The sequence below is a fragment of the Rana temporaria genome, chromosome 6 (genome assembly GCF_905171775.1).
Source record: "Rana temporaria chromosome 6, aRanTem1.1, whole genome shotgun sequence".
In the NCBI taxonomy this organism is placed as follows: Eukaryota; Metazoa; Chordata; class Amphibia; order Anura; family Ranidae; genus Rana; species Rana temporaria.
The window spans coordinates 14,680,659-14,696,104 of record NC_053494.1 but is presented as its reverse complement, the minus strand read 5'-3'; the positions used below and the strand labels follow the sequence as shown (position 1 = coordinate 14,696,104).

Here is a 15,446-nt window from a genome sequence, read left to right as displayed (position 1 = left end):
TGTCGCAAACCCCTGTGCCTCAAACATGTCATGCACAGAAAAGCTTTACCCACAAAGGTAAAACCTATACCTTTCCAGAATGTTTTAATTGCTCAACTGAGTTTGTGGTATACTGCCTCTCCTGCCCCTGTGGATAGTTGTACGTGGGGCGCATCATAGGAGCACTTAGGGCTAGATTCAGTGAACGCCGTAGATTTGTGGGGGGATTGATAAGTACAGTGTCCCCCGACACTTTGAAGATCACCATGATCAATCAACTGATGGTCTGTTTGTTTGGATTCTGGAAGCCATACCCCGATCCCTCCCCATATCTAAGGCCTTTAAATGGAGGGTCAGAGAGACTGCATACATAGTACAAGAGACAGTCGGAGAGAGAGAGATTACAGACTTGGTGTGGTAATGGGTGGCTTCCCCCTTCACATCTCTGTAAAGGGGGATATGTTGCATATCAGTGTACACAGCTCTGTTCAGTGTGATCCCTGTCCCCTCCCCTTCCTCTGTGTGCAGACATGGCCAGACCTGAACTCCTATACTCACTTTCCCCCCCAGGACCCTCACTTACATCATCAGCAGTGTCCCGACCCGGACAACATGCAGGTCCCCTCCTACTCCCGGCCAGTCAGCTCAGCAGTGTTCAAATGCAGACAGCAAGTTCTCTCCTGACCCCTTACGTTGTCAGCAGGAAGCCAGGAAGTACAGCACCTGAGGTTACATCTTCCTCCTTTAAATGCTGGGTACTCCAAGCACCTTATTGGTTGTTAGGATGCTAGCAACCAATCATATTTACAGACAGGATTTGGGAGACAACAGGGGAAGCCAGTAGTTTCACCACTGGCACGGACTTAAGGGGCATCTGCTTTGAGCCTGTGTGTTAAAAGATGGTCCTGACCGGGCACCTTCTCCTCCCCCAGCAGGATCCCAGCTGCCGCTGCTACTGCCTGCTCTACTCGCAATCACTTTATTTATTGCTAAAAATATGCACTGTCACAGTACTTATGTCACTGGCTGGGAAGGGCTTAAACATCAGGCCTGATCAAAGGGTTAACTGTGTGCCTAGCCAGTGTTTAATTACAGTGTGGGAGGTGCATTGCTGAGATGGAAATCTGCCTTGTTTATGTAGTTATGTTTATAATCACAGCAGGAGTGAGCCAACGATGGGTGCGCATTTGCGCCCCCTACCTGTAAGTGCAGGATAACGTTTATATATGTGATCCTGCGCACAGCTGTCATTCTATAGCAGTAAAGCTGCTATAGAGCAGTCGGCAAGTGGTTAATTATGATGAAATAAAAATTACTTGGGTGTAGTGTTGCATGACCATGTAATTGTCAGTCAAACTATCACTGTACTAAAAAATTGTCTCGAAAGTAAGGGGGTGTAACATGTTGGTATTGTGGAGGTTAAGTTTCTATGCACATGTTCTGACCATTGGCCTGCTCAGTCTCCTACTGTTTTGCTCTTATCATTTGTCTATAGATTTTTACTGCACTAGCACCTGGTTCTGTGCTCCCGATGACACAATGAATCTACTTGCGTACATATCTTATATAAACACATCATTGCATCAAAGCATGTGAAAATTGACAATAAACACTTTATTCATATTTTTTCTGTTTACTTGTGATACGGTTAACTTGTGGTAGTATTAAACATTCAACTTTATTTTTTATTTCAAACATTATTAATTAAAAATTTTCATAAATACACAAAATAACTGGTGGAATGATTTAGCAGTATGAAGTCACATTGTAGAGTATAAGAATGCTGGATCTGGAAAGTAACCTAGAGAGAAGAACATCGAGTCTCAATCTCCTTCACTTGCTAGACAACCATTTGTGCACTATCATCCATTAGAAACGTTTTAGAAAAAAATAATTTGTCCCAATTAATTTCTTCAGTGAAGCCTTTATATCCTTGTTTCGTATACTGTACACCAATGGGTTTAGCATGGGTGTAATAGTGGTATAGAGTATGGTGAAGACTTGTTCCAAGGTGAGGGAGTTATCTGATGATGGCTTTAGATACACTGACGAAGCTGTCCCGTAATACATACTGAGGACAGTGAGGTGGGATGAGCAAGTGGAGAAGGCTTTTTTCCTGCCTTCTGCAGATTTAATTTTCAAAATAACACGAATAATCTTTATATAAGATGCCAGGCTGCATATGAATGGTACAAGTCCAAAGAACAAAAACTCTATCCCTAATACGGCATAAAATAGGTAATTGTCACCACACGCTATCTTAGTCATGGCTTTGGCATCACAGAAGAATTGTTGAATAATGTTGGAACCACAGAAGGACATATGGGCAGCAGACTTTGTAAATAGTAAAGAGTTTAAAAAGGATAAAACCCAGGCGCAAACAGTTATCAGGGTACAATTTTTCCAGCTCAAAATCTGATGATAGTGTAAAGGGTTACATATGGCGACATAACGATCAATTGCCATTATAAACAGCAAGATTTCTTCAATACCAGCCACAGTAATGAAAAAGAACAATTGTGTGAAGCATTGCATGGAGGACATGGTAAAATTCCCGGATAATATCATATCCAGCAGTTTGGGTATTATAACTGTTGTGTAGCAAATATCGACAAAGGACAAATTTGAAAGAAAAAGATAAAGAGGAGTGTGTAGAAAACGTTCCAAGCATGTTGCCGTAATAATAGTCATGTTTATTATTACTCCCAAACAATAAATTAGAAAAAAAACACTGAAAGTCCACCATTTGTCCACTGGATTGTTTGAAAACAACAAAAGTCTGAAATACTCAACAGCAGTATGATTTTCCATTTCCTTTTAACTTGATCCTAAAAAAGCATGTTATTATGGTTATTATAATAAGTATACATAAATAGCAATCAGGAGACATTACTGGAAGTGGCAGCAGAGGAGCATAAACATCACGGACACCCCGGCGGGATGATTTCTTCTATGGCCCTCTGAGGCCCTGTACACACGATAGAACATGTCCGATGAAAACGGTCCGCGGACCGTTTTCATCGGACATGTCCTCTGGGAGATTTTGGTCTGATGGCTGTACACACCATCAAACCTAAATCCCCACGGACAGACAGCGCGGTGACGTGGCGGTGACGTTGACGTCGCCACGTCACCAAACCAGGAAGTAAAATACTTCCACGCATGCGTTGAATCCATTCGACGCATGCGGGGGATTTCTGTCTGCTAGTTAAGTGTACTAACCAACGGACATGTCGGACGGACGGGTTTCCAGCCGACAAGTTTTAAAGCATGCCTTCAAACTTTTGTCTGCTGGAAACCTGTCTGCTAGGCTGTACACACGGTCGGATCTGTGCGCTGAAACTGGTCTGTGGACCAGTTTCAGCAGACATGTTCAGTCGTGTGTACAAGGCCTGAGAGTATGCAGGAACACCATTTAAAGGCCCTGGCAGGGTGTGATGGGAGTCACTTTGGGTGAAGGGTTTGTTTAACTCAGCTTACCTTGGAGAGCTCTGCAAACTCTGTGTCCAGCTTCCCCGGCCTCTCTTATGTGTAAATCACCCTGTGTCCATTAGGGGTACAGGGTGAACGAGAACCCCACTATGATCTGTGCTAGTCGAACTCGCTGTACAGCCACACTGGAATGTTGTATATATGTATATATCGTGTGTTGTCTCATGCTGTTGGACTCTTTGCTGGGATTGTTTGGAGTGTGGTTGTATACCATCGTTTTATTGTGTCTGCCTTGGAAGAAAAGTATATTATGGGATGTGTAGCTCTGTGGAGGAGGGGGCAGGGGGGATTCCTCCAACAGCTCTGCCTGCTGATAAGACTGTTTACTGATGAGAAATTTGAATACACCTGACCTGTGTGTCTATTGTTATTGAACAGTCTAGCTTTCCCTGAATCCAAGGGTGGGGGGGGGGGTGCCTCTGAGTTGTATATCTGTGGTAACATGACTTTGAATAAAGAGAGTCTGCTGTTTTTCACCCTACACTCTGTTACAACTAGTGACTGGGTGGGCTAAAGGGTATTGGATAGTGTTGGTTCTGGACATAGGAAGCATTTACAGCGGACATGATCCTGTTGAGGACAAGTCACACAGGGTAATCAGCCACAAGCGTTACTGGGCTCTTGTAATAAAAAGGTCCAGTGCTGCTGGTAAGCAGGCATTTGTATCATTTAAGGTGGCAGTGTCTCTGGTGGTCAGCTGCACATGGGACTATACTTTGACTGTGTGTTACTCTGATTGGGATCCACGTATGGATTATGCCGCGTACACACGATCGGTCCATCCGATGAAAACGGCCTGATGGATTTTTCCATCGGTAACAGATGAAGCTGACTGATGGTCAGTCGTAAAACGCAACAACGTGCTGAAAAAAACGAAGTTCAATGCTCCCAAGCATGCGTCGACTTGATTCTGAGCATGCATTTTTAACTGATGGACGTGCCTACAAACAATAATTTTTTTTCTATCGGTTAGGTATCCATCGGTTAAATTTAAAACAAGATTGAATTTTTTTAACCGATGGATAAATAACCGATGGGGCCTACACACGATCGGTTTGGTCTGATGAAAACGGTCCATAAAACCGTTCTCATCGGTTTGACCGATCGTGTGTACGCGGAATTAGTGTATGCGAGCTCAAACATAAAAATTTTTCGTATCACCTATTGGGAATTCTCTTTCTATGTTGGACTCTATTTCCATACCTATACTTATAATTGAAATGTACTTTTATTGCTAGCGCGACTCTGTTTTATATATAAGTTTGTTTCTGTGTTGGCATCACGCAGTAGAGTTGTTGGGGCAGATTCACGTAGATGGGCGTAAATTAGGGCGGGCGTAACGTATCTGATTTACGTTACGCCGCAAGTTTTTCAGGCAAGTGCTTTATTCACAAAGCACTTGCCTGTAAAGTTGCGGCGGCGTAGCGTAAATCACCCGGCGGAATTCAAATTCGGCGGGTAGGGGGGCGTGTTTCATTTAAATGAAGCGCGTCCCCGCGCCGAACGAACTGCGCATGCGCCGTCCCTAAAATATCCCGGCGTGCATTGCTCTAAATGACGTCGCAAGGACGTCATTGGTTTGGACGTGGATGTAAATTACGTCCAGCACCATTCACGGACGACTTACGCAAACAACGTAATTTTTTACATTTTCGACGCGGGAACGACGGCCATACTTAACATTGGCTGCGCCTCATAGACCCAGGGGCAACTTTACGCCGGGAAAAGCCTAACGTAAACGTCGTAACTTTACTGCGTCGGCCGCGCGTACGTTCGGGAATTCGCGTATATAGCTAATTTGCATACTCGACGGGGAAATCAACGGAAGCGCCACCTAGCGGGCAGAAAAAAAATTGCAGTTAAGATCCGACGGCGTAAGAGACTTAAGCCTGTCAGATCTATTGAATATCTATGCGTAACTGATTCTAAGAATCAGTCGCATAGATACGACGCCGCTAGGCAGAGATACGACGGCATATCTGGAGATGCGCCGTCGTATCTCTTTTGAGAAACTGGGCCGTTGTCTATTATATTATTGGTTGCTCTCATTTTTATTCTTTAAAGTATGTTTTTTTTTTTTCAAGCTAGGTAAATAGCAATATTACAATGAAGCTAACAGAATTGGATAAGTTGGATAAGCACAAAAATTAAAAGGAACCTCCCTAATCCTCAAGAGCCATTTAAAGACAAATACACACTTTAAAGCTATCTAAACTAGTTTAAGCTGACCTTCCTCGTTGACTCCAATGCATTTCACAGAGATGGCTAATTTTGCTGAAATATCCTGATTTTAGCAGAAATTTTTGCAAACCCCCAAAAAAGTTAATATATTGCTATTTTAAAGTATGGAACAGAGTTAGTAAACCTTCCAGAGCTGAAGACTACAACAATAACACATTAAGGGCTCTTTCACACGGGCATGTATGGATGAAAAAGGGACATACAATGGTCCCTATGTGACACCCGATCTCACCCGGCTCCGCAATCCTCCGATTCTGCAGACGGAGGAAAACCCTATTTTTTCATCAGTCTGTGGATCGGAACGGGTGAACACGGACAGACGGTCCGTGTTCATCTGATCCCCCCATAGAGGAGAGCGGAGAAAAAAAAGGCGGTCCCTGCACAGTGTGCGGAGACCACCCTGTCATCCGATGGCTCAGCGGTGGATCAGCGGAGCGATCCCCGCTGAGCAAGCACCTGATGTCTTGAGGTTACTACAAACACACCTTCAGTTTTAAGAAAATGATTATGTGAAAAAAACACAGGTTCATGAAAAAAATATAAATGTCTTGTGATGGAAATTTTAAGTCAATCAAGTTATATGTAAAATGTGTATCTTTGATAAATTGAGCAATTGTTTCTATTATATGACATAAATTTCCATTTCCTGGGGCAGATTCACATACATTGGGACAGGCGCAGCGTATCAGAGATACACTACGCCGCCGTATCTTACGTGGCTTAAATTCGAATCCAGGAAGAATTTGCGCTGTAAGTTACGGCGGCGTGGTGTATTTCTGGCGGCGGATTTCAAATTGGGCGGGTTGGGGGCGGGGTTCATTTAAATGAAGCACGTCCCCGCGCCAAATGAACTGCGCATGCGTCGTCGCGAAATTTCCCGCCGTGCATTGCGCTAAATGACGTCGCTAGGATGTCATTTTTTTAACTTAGACGTGACTTACGTCCATCCCTATTCACGGACGACTTACGCAAAAAAAATAAATTCAAAATTTGACGCGGGAACGACGGCCATACTTTAACATGGCAAGTCTATCTATACGCCACAAAATAGCAGCTTTAACTATACGCCAGAAAAAGCCGACTAGAGACGACGTAAGAGAATGCGACGGCCGCGCGTACGTTCGTGGATCGTTGGAAAAAGCTCATTTGCATACCCGATGCGGAAAACGACGCAAACTCCACCCAGCGGACGCCGAAGTATTGCATCTGCGATCGGAAGGCGTATGAAGCCGTACGCCTGTTGGATCGAACCCAGATGCCGTCGTATCTTGGTTTGAGGATTCAAACGAAAGATACGACGCGGGAAATTTGAAAGTACGCCGGCGTATCAGTAGATACACCGGCGTACTTGCTCTGTGAATCTGTCCCTTTGTTTTTTTTTTTGGAAGACAAGATGAACACAAAATTTAGACAGATTAGTTTTGTATGAGCTAAAAAAATATTAAAACAAGATTGAAAGAGAGAGAGAGAATGTGATGTTTTTTTTTTCCTGTTCAATCTCTAACAATAAATTTTAAAAGCAGTGAAAAACAAATAAAAAAATTAAAATAATAAAATAAAATAAATATTAAAATCAACAAAAAGCTTAAATAATATCACAACCTTTTTTATGTTAAATGTTTAAGAAATTGTAATACACAATAATTTGATATCACCATAAAATCATCTTCCTTTCAGCCACAAAGAAAATCAGCAGTAACAGTAAGACAACAGTAAGCTCTGTACAGCATACACAAGGGGAAATACAATCTCATCATTTATAATGTGTTGATGCATACACAAGAGTTCAAATTTGAAAAACCCTTGTGTCTCATCACCCACTGAGCATATTTATCATTTAATTATCGTGCTTTTGTTTCTTTATTTTATTCATTTCAAAGATGATGTAATTCTCAAAAAATGCAATCACAGTTTATTACTGTATCTACAGCATTATAGGAAACCAAGAATGTGTAAAAAGTAATGGAACAAGATTTTTGCATCTATTACAAGCACTTACAGTTTTGGGTAGTTTTGATATTGTTTTTAAACCCCTTCGTGACCAGGCCGTTCTTTCCCACAAAAAAATAGGGCTTTCTTTTGGTGGTATTTGATCACCACAGGTTTTTTTTTTCATTATATAAATGAAAAAAAAAATTTGGAAAAAAAAAAATATATTTTTTACTTTCTACTATAAAACATATACCGTATATACTCGAGTATAAGCCGATTTGTTCAGCACATTTTTTTGTGCTGAAAATGCCCCCCTCTGCTTATACTCGAGTCACCTTTTTGCGCCTGATCTCCCATATTTTGGGGACCCGGTGCCGGCCGTAGGTCCCCTGGACCCCACATGTAGCCCCATTTCTCCTCTACAAGTGTGCAAAGTTTGTTGTCTGGGGGACTTACGGCTGGGGAGCACCGATTATTCAAAGCCAGGCACCCCTTCCATAGACTCCCATGTTAAACGTCAGTCTAGTCATGGGCACAGTGAGGCATGGGCACAGTGAGGCATGGGCACAGTGAGGCATGGGCACAGTTAGGCATGGGCACAGTGAGGCATGGGCACAGTTAGGCATGGAAACAGTAAGGCATGCACATGGACACAGTGAGGCAAAGTGAAGCACAGTGAGGCATGCAGATGGACACCCTAGGTTTATACTCGAGTCAATACGTTTTCCCAGTTATTTGTGGTAAAATTAGGTGCCTCGGCTTATATTCGGGGTCGGCTTTTACTCGCGTATATACGTATTTTCAAAAATGTAGACCAAAATATATTCTGCTACATGTCTTTGGTAAAGTAAAAAATCTGTGATAGTGCAGCCAGTAATCTGACACTAACTGACACTACTCACCAGTGACACTAATACAGTGATCAGTGATAATAAAATACACTGTACCAATGACACTGGCTGGGAAGGGGTCACCATCTCTGGGTAATCAAGGGGTTAAGTGTGTGCCCAACCAGTGTTAATGTATGTACTATGTGGTGCGTTTGCAGTGTGTGGTGTGGTGCTTTGCAGGGAGCATGCACTTCCTGCACCCGGAAGCAGGGAGCGACGTATAGATACGTTGATGTGCAAGTAGGAGCCACCCGTCTGCAGTACAATGTGGGCAGGCCAACACTGTATCCTGGCCTAGGCTAACAAGGCCCGGGCCTAGGGCAGCACTTTGCAGGGGGGCAGCACAGAAAGAGTCCCCGCCGGCTTGTGCTACACTGTTAGTGTAATGCAAGCAGCTTCCAATTTTGACTGTCCTATCATCCTGGACCACAAACCTTCCTCACTGTGCTATGTGTTTACTGCTGCACCATTGGCATGGTTATATCTTCTTAGTATACACTGACCAGTGAGAAACTTAAGAAGGCCATTTCCCGTGTCACGGGAGGCAAATTAGTCTTTTTGACGCTAGGCCACTCCAAGGAACCCCAGTGGGGGGCCAGACTGAGGCTTTTCTTGGAAATTTGGTCTCTCTGATGCAGAGATCCTCCACAGGCTGATTTGAACATTTTTGGACACTCTCAAATCTAACTCCCTGAGATTCCTTTACTCTGAAAAGAATGCCACATTCCCCTGAAAAAGCGGAAGCTCTACAACAATTCCTATTCTCGCTTCAAGCTCAAGAGGCAGTGATTCCGGTCCCTCCATCAAAGAGGTATACAGGGTTTTATTCAACCCTGTTTCTAGTTCCAAAGAAAAATGACGAATAGAGACGGCTAGTAGGTCTGAAAAGGCTAAGAGGCAGATCACAAAGCGAGTACGCCGGCGTATCTACTGATACGCCGGTGTACTTTCAAATTTCCTGTGTCGTATCTTTAGTTTGAATCCTCAAAACAAGATACGACGGCATCTGGGTTAGATCCGACAGGCATACGTCTTCGTACGCCTTCGGATCTAAGATGCAATTCTTCGGCGTCCGCTGGGTGGCGTTCCCGTCGTAATCCGCGTTGAGTATGCAAATTAGCTATTTCCGACGATCCACGAACGTACGAGCGGCCGTCGCATTCTTTTACGTCGTCTCTAGTAGGCTTTTTCCGGCGTATAGGTAAAGCTGCTGTTTGGTGGCGTATAGTTAGACCTGCTATGTTAAGTATGGCCGTCGTTCCCGCGTTTAATTTGAAAAAAAAAAATTGTGTTTGCGTAAGTCGTCCGTGAATCGGGATGGACGTAATTTACGTCCACGTCAAAACAATGACGTCCTTGCGATGTCATTTAGCGCAATGCACGGCGGGAAATTTAGGGACGGTGCATGCGCAGTTCGTTCGGCGCAGGGACGCGCTTCATTTAAATGAAACACGCCCCCCTACTCGCCGATTTTAATTAGGCGCCGTTACGCCACGAGAGATACACCATGCCGCTGTAACTTCCAGCGCAAATTCTTCCAGGATTCAAACCAAAAAAAGTAAGTTACGGCGGCATAGCGTATCTCAGATACGCTGCGCCGGGGCAGATCTTTGTGGATCTGCCCCTAAATCGTTACATTTAGGTGGAGAGCTTCAAAATGGAATCTTTACAGAGCATTATGCCGGTGGTCCAACCTGGGAACTGGTTGCTATCAGTAAATCTTCGAAATGCATATCTACACATACGGGAGTTAGGAAACGGAGCATGCGCAGTAGGTCCGGCGTGGGAGCGCGCCTAATTTAAATGGCACACGCCCATTTGAATTGGCCCGCCTTGCGCCGGGCCAATCTAACTAACTAATAATAATAACTAACTATTAAATTATAGGTATTGGAGTTTCTTTTCAAATTTGGCAGTTTGTGAACGTAAGGAATACGATTTATCCAAAATAATGAATGACACATCTAAACAAATGGAACGGAATGAATTAATAATAATAATAATAATAATATCCAAAATAATGAATGACACATCTAAACAAATGGAACGGAATGAATTAATAATAATAATAATAATAATAATAATAATAATAATAATAAATTATATATTTTTTTATTATTATTGTTATTTATTAATATTAATTTGTTATGTTCCATTCATTCAGATACAGCATTTGTTTTTTCGGATAATTCGTAACTTCTAATAAATTCTTATTCAATGCCTAGACGACGTGAACGTAATTTACGCAAAGCCCTATTCGCGAACGTTTTACGCAAACGGCGTACACAACGGAAAATTCGACGCTGGCCCGACGTCCATACTTAACATTGCGTACGCCTCATAGAGCAGGGGTAACGTTACGCCCGAAAAAAGCCTTACGTAAACAACGTAAAAAAATGTGCCGGGCGGACGTACGTTTGTGGATTGGCGTATCTAGCTAATTTGCATACTCGACGCGGAAATCGATGGAAGCGCCACCTAGCGGCCAGCGTAAATATGCACCTTAGATCCGACGGCGTACTAAGACGTATGTCAGTCGGATCTAGCCCAGCTTCAGGCGTATCTTGTTTTGTGGATACAAAACAAAGAAACGCCGGAGCATCCTAGAAGTTACGCGGCGTATCAATACATACGCCAGCGTAACTGCTTCGTGGATCTGGGCTAGTAGCTCTAACAATTCCCCACTTTATCCCAAACATTTTTTAAAGCTTTAAGCATGGAATAGTGTGCAAAATGTGCTAAAACTACAACAATATTAACTGATACATTCTATCTGAATATAAATTATAAGTGATTGCTTTTGACTATACAATATTTTTTCAAGGAGTGTATATAAAAAGTTTTTATTTCTAGTCAATCTGAAAATAATTTGAAATATTAAAGCGGTAGTTCACCCTCCTTCACCTCATTATTCCATTACTTTCGGCATCGTAGCGCGAGCTACGGTATGCCGGTCTTAAATTTTTAATCCCCGTACTCACTGTGCTATTGTTGATTGAAGAATCCGACTCCCGCGGGGAATGGGCGTGCCTATGGAGAGGGAGGATGATTGACGGCCGGCTCTGGCACGTCACGCTCCCCGAAGACAGCCGGAGTAGGTCTCGGCTATTCACAGCGCCTGCGCACAGGCTATGCGCAGGCGCCGTGAATAGCCAAGCCTATTTCGGCTATTTCCGGAGAAGCGTGACGTGCCAGGGCCGGCCGTCAATCACCTTCTCTCACCATAGGAACGCCCATTCCCCGGATTCTTCAATCAACGATAGCACAGTGAGTAAGGGGATTAAAAATTTAGGACCGGCATACCGTAGCTCGCGCTACGATGCCGAAAGTAATGGAATAATAAAAAAAAACATTTTTTTTTTTTAACAGGGTGAACCCCCGCTTTAACATCGTAATCAGTAAAACCCAAGAGCTTAGGTACAGACCGGGAATTATGCTTTAATGAAGCATTGCATTTTCCCTTAAGGATTTTTTTTTAATGTTTGATGATTGCATACACATTTTTATCATATAAATTCTCAGATTTTTGTCCAGCTCTGGCAGTAGTAGAAGAAAACCCTATATACTTTCATACTACTCATAATTTTTATTGACATGAAAAGTCCTGTCCCAAGTAAAACATTACACAATATTGGTGAATATAACTAATCAAAATTGTTAAATAGTCAGTGATTATAATGCTGGGATTGCATTGTTTGCGTTTTCTGTTATATTTCATAAGAAGAATTTGACATGTGAGGTACAAAATGCAGTTTAGTGTTGTTCTAAAAAGACATTCTTTAAAAAAATTCTGAGGATACTAAGAAAATGTCTAGTTTGCCACATTATAAAAGCATGTATTATTCATTTAATTTGATATTTAATTAAAATGTATCTTTAATATTCCATGTATTAGTTGATGATACCAAAATCATTTTTTAAGTTATGTATACCACATATATGGAAAATTTAGATAACTTTTATTGAATTTAGGTTTGAAAAAGATAAGGCTGATTTAGGAAAGTACTTTCTGCTTTCAGTAAGAAGTTTTACTCCAAAATTAGAAAAATTGTTTAAATCCCAATGTACCTACGCAATAATGCTACCACAGTACAAGAATAAGGCAAGTGATGCAGATTGTGTTCTTTTCCTTATGAAAACACCTGCATTCATACCTATGTGATAATGGAGGAACATTTACTCCCTGTTGAAAAGGACATGACAAGACAATAAACGGTTACTGATGCCTATGGAGAACAGCACATCTATTAAATACTTCCTCCTTCTGTCATTTTTCAAAAATTCCTCAATTGACATATTTACTTCCTTTGCATTCTTCCTGATTTACTTTATTGGAATGTTTGGAAATACTGCAATGATTGCATTGATATATTTAGACAATCAACTGCATACACCAATGTATCTTTTTATCTGCAACTTGTCTATCATAGATATGTTATATACAAATACCATGGTACCTAAACTTTTACATATGTTGTTAACAGGTAATAATAAAATATCTATTATTCAGTGTTTTACCCAGGTTTTTGCTTTCACATTTATTGCTGGCACCGAGGATGTTTTACTGGCTGCAATGGCATATGACCGATATGTTGCAATATGTAAACCCTTACATCATCAACGTATCTTATGTAGAAGAAATTGTTTCCTACTTACAAGTGGGTTGTGGTTATACACCTGTATAACTGCAATAATACTGTCTTACTCAGCCTCAACAATGACTTATTGCCATTCATTTCAGGTTCAACAATTCTTCTGTGATGTGAAAGGTCTGAGTAATCTCTTCTGTACAAGCAGCAAAGCCTTTTTTATAGTAGTTAACATTGAAACTATTTTATTTGGAGTATGCCCATTGCTATGCTGCTTGATATCTTATATCAAAATTATTGCTGAAGTTTTGAGCATTAAAACAGATGCTGGAAGAAGAAAAGCCTTCTCTACTTGCTCATCCCATCTCTCGATTATTACTTTGTATTTTGTCACAGCGGTGGCCATGTACCTGATGTCCCCAAAAAGTAACGAGGATGTTTTATATCAGGTATTCTCTGTCTTTTGCACAACCATCACACCCATGTTAAACCCATTGATATATAGCCTGCAAAATAAAGATGTCAGGGCAGCGATAATGAAGTGTGTTGGGGCCAACTAATTCTTCAAGATACATAGAATTTTGCCACCCACCAGGCACTCAGGGTTTACATCAACTTTAACAGATTTTCCAGAGCCTAAAAGCTCTACATTAATCTTTCGCAATGCACTTTATTAGCAGCACTCACTATGCTTTCCCTATCACAGTTAAAGCACATTGTCAACATGGCTGATGTGACCTCATCGTATAAGGGGACTTACCTATCCAAAAGCCCCCCTATCGGTCCTTGTAAGCCAGTGGTTCTCAACCTGGGGGTCGGGACCCCCTCGGGGGTCAAATAAAGATTTGCCAGGGGTCACTGCATCCTGGGCTGTTCCTGAACACCGCACCGCTCTCCAAGCCTTTTTGCGGCCGCCCAGCAAGGCCATCCCTAGAGCCTGTGGCTGCCCAGATAGACTGTTCCTGGAGCCTGCGGCCGCCCACTCAGCCTCTTCGCAGGCGCCCATTCAGTTCACGGCATGGCTGGGGGGAGCGGAGACTAGAGGTCAGCTGACTGGTGGGGAATGAGAAGTGGGAGGGGCTGCAGGAGACCCCATCTCCTGATTTCGGCATAGGTGTCACTGCTACAAGACACCACAAAGTCGGAGACACAGTGAGTAACACTACCTGCGATTATATTTGCCATTAAAAGGACTTAAAGCGGGAGTTCTCCCATAAATGTTTTTTTTACCCTTAGATGGATGCTCATTTAGTCTAGGGGAATGGGCTAGTTGTTTTAAAATCCGAGCAGTACTTACCGTTGTAGAGGGCGATCTTCTCCGCCACTTCCAGGTATGGGTCTTCGGGACTGGGCATTCCTTCTTGATTGACAGTCTTCCGACAGGCTTCCGAAAGGCTTCCGACGGTCGCATCCATCGTGTCACGAGTAGCCGAAAGAAGCCGAACGTCGGTGCGGCTCTATACTGCGCCTGCGCACCGACGTTCGGCTGAAGACCGTTGTAGAGGGCGATCTTCTCCGCCACTTCCAGGTATGGGTCTTCGGGACTGGGCATTCCTTCTTGATTGACAGTCTTCCGACAGGCTTCCGAAAGGCTTCCGACGGTCGCATCCATCGTGTCACGAGTAGCCGAAAGAAGCCGAACGTCGGTGCGGCTCTATACTGCGCCTGCGCACCGACGTTCGGCTGCTTTTGGAAAATCGTGACGCGATGGATGCGACCGTCGGAAGCCTTTCGGAAGCCTGTCGGAAGACTGTCAATCAAGAAGGAACGCCCAGTCCCGCAGCCCATACCCGGAAGTGGCGGAGAAGATCGCTCTCTAAAAAGGTAAGTACAGCTTCGATTTTAAAACAACTAGCCGATTCCCCTAGACTAAATGAGCATCCATCTAAGGGTAAAAATAGCAATTTACTGGTGAACCTCCGCTTTAAGGAGCGCTAAATGTCTGCGGATTAGGGGCACAAATTACTTTTCTTGGGTGCTGCGCAAATTACTTTTCTTGTGTGCTGATAACCCACGCTACGAAAATTATTTTACTGTTAGGGGTCCCCACAACTGGGGGAATTTTATCAAGGGGTCACGGCACTAGAAGGTTGAGAACCACTGTTCTAAGCAAAAAGGGCAAAAGAAACTAAATGTGGACCCCAGATAGATATTAAGGGGTGGGTGCTCAAATATAAAGTGCTATATATAGTGCTACATATAAATGTATTCTTGGAAAAATCCTGAAAATATAACATACCAAATAATATAGCAAAAATGCTGTATAAGTGCTATGTGCATATATATATATATATACAAAAAATAGTCTTGTAAATTAAACAGA

At 42.7% G+C, this 15,446-nt stretch overlaps 1 protein-coding gene across 1 annotated transcript; it reads right to left on the bottom strand.

Annotated features, from left to right (window-relative positions):
* Positions 1-1,848: 1,848 nt before the first annotated feature.
* On the bottom strand, positions 1,849-2,790 carry LOC120944361 (olfactory receptor 1-like). The gene has a single exon (XM_040358414.1). The coding sequence runs from the start codon at positions 2,788-2,790 to the stop codon at positions 1,849-1,851; it is 942 nt and encodes a 313-aa protein (XP_040214348.1).
* Between the last annotated feature and the right edge of the window lie 12,656 nt (positions 2,791-15,446).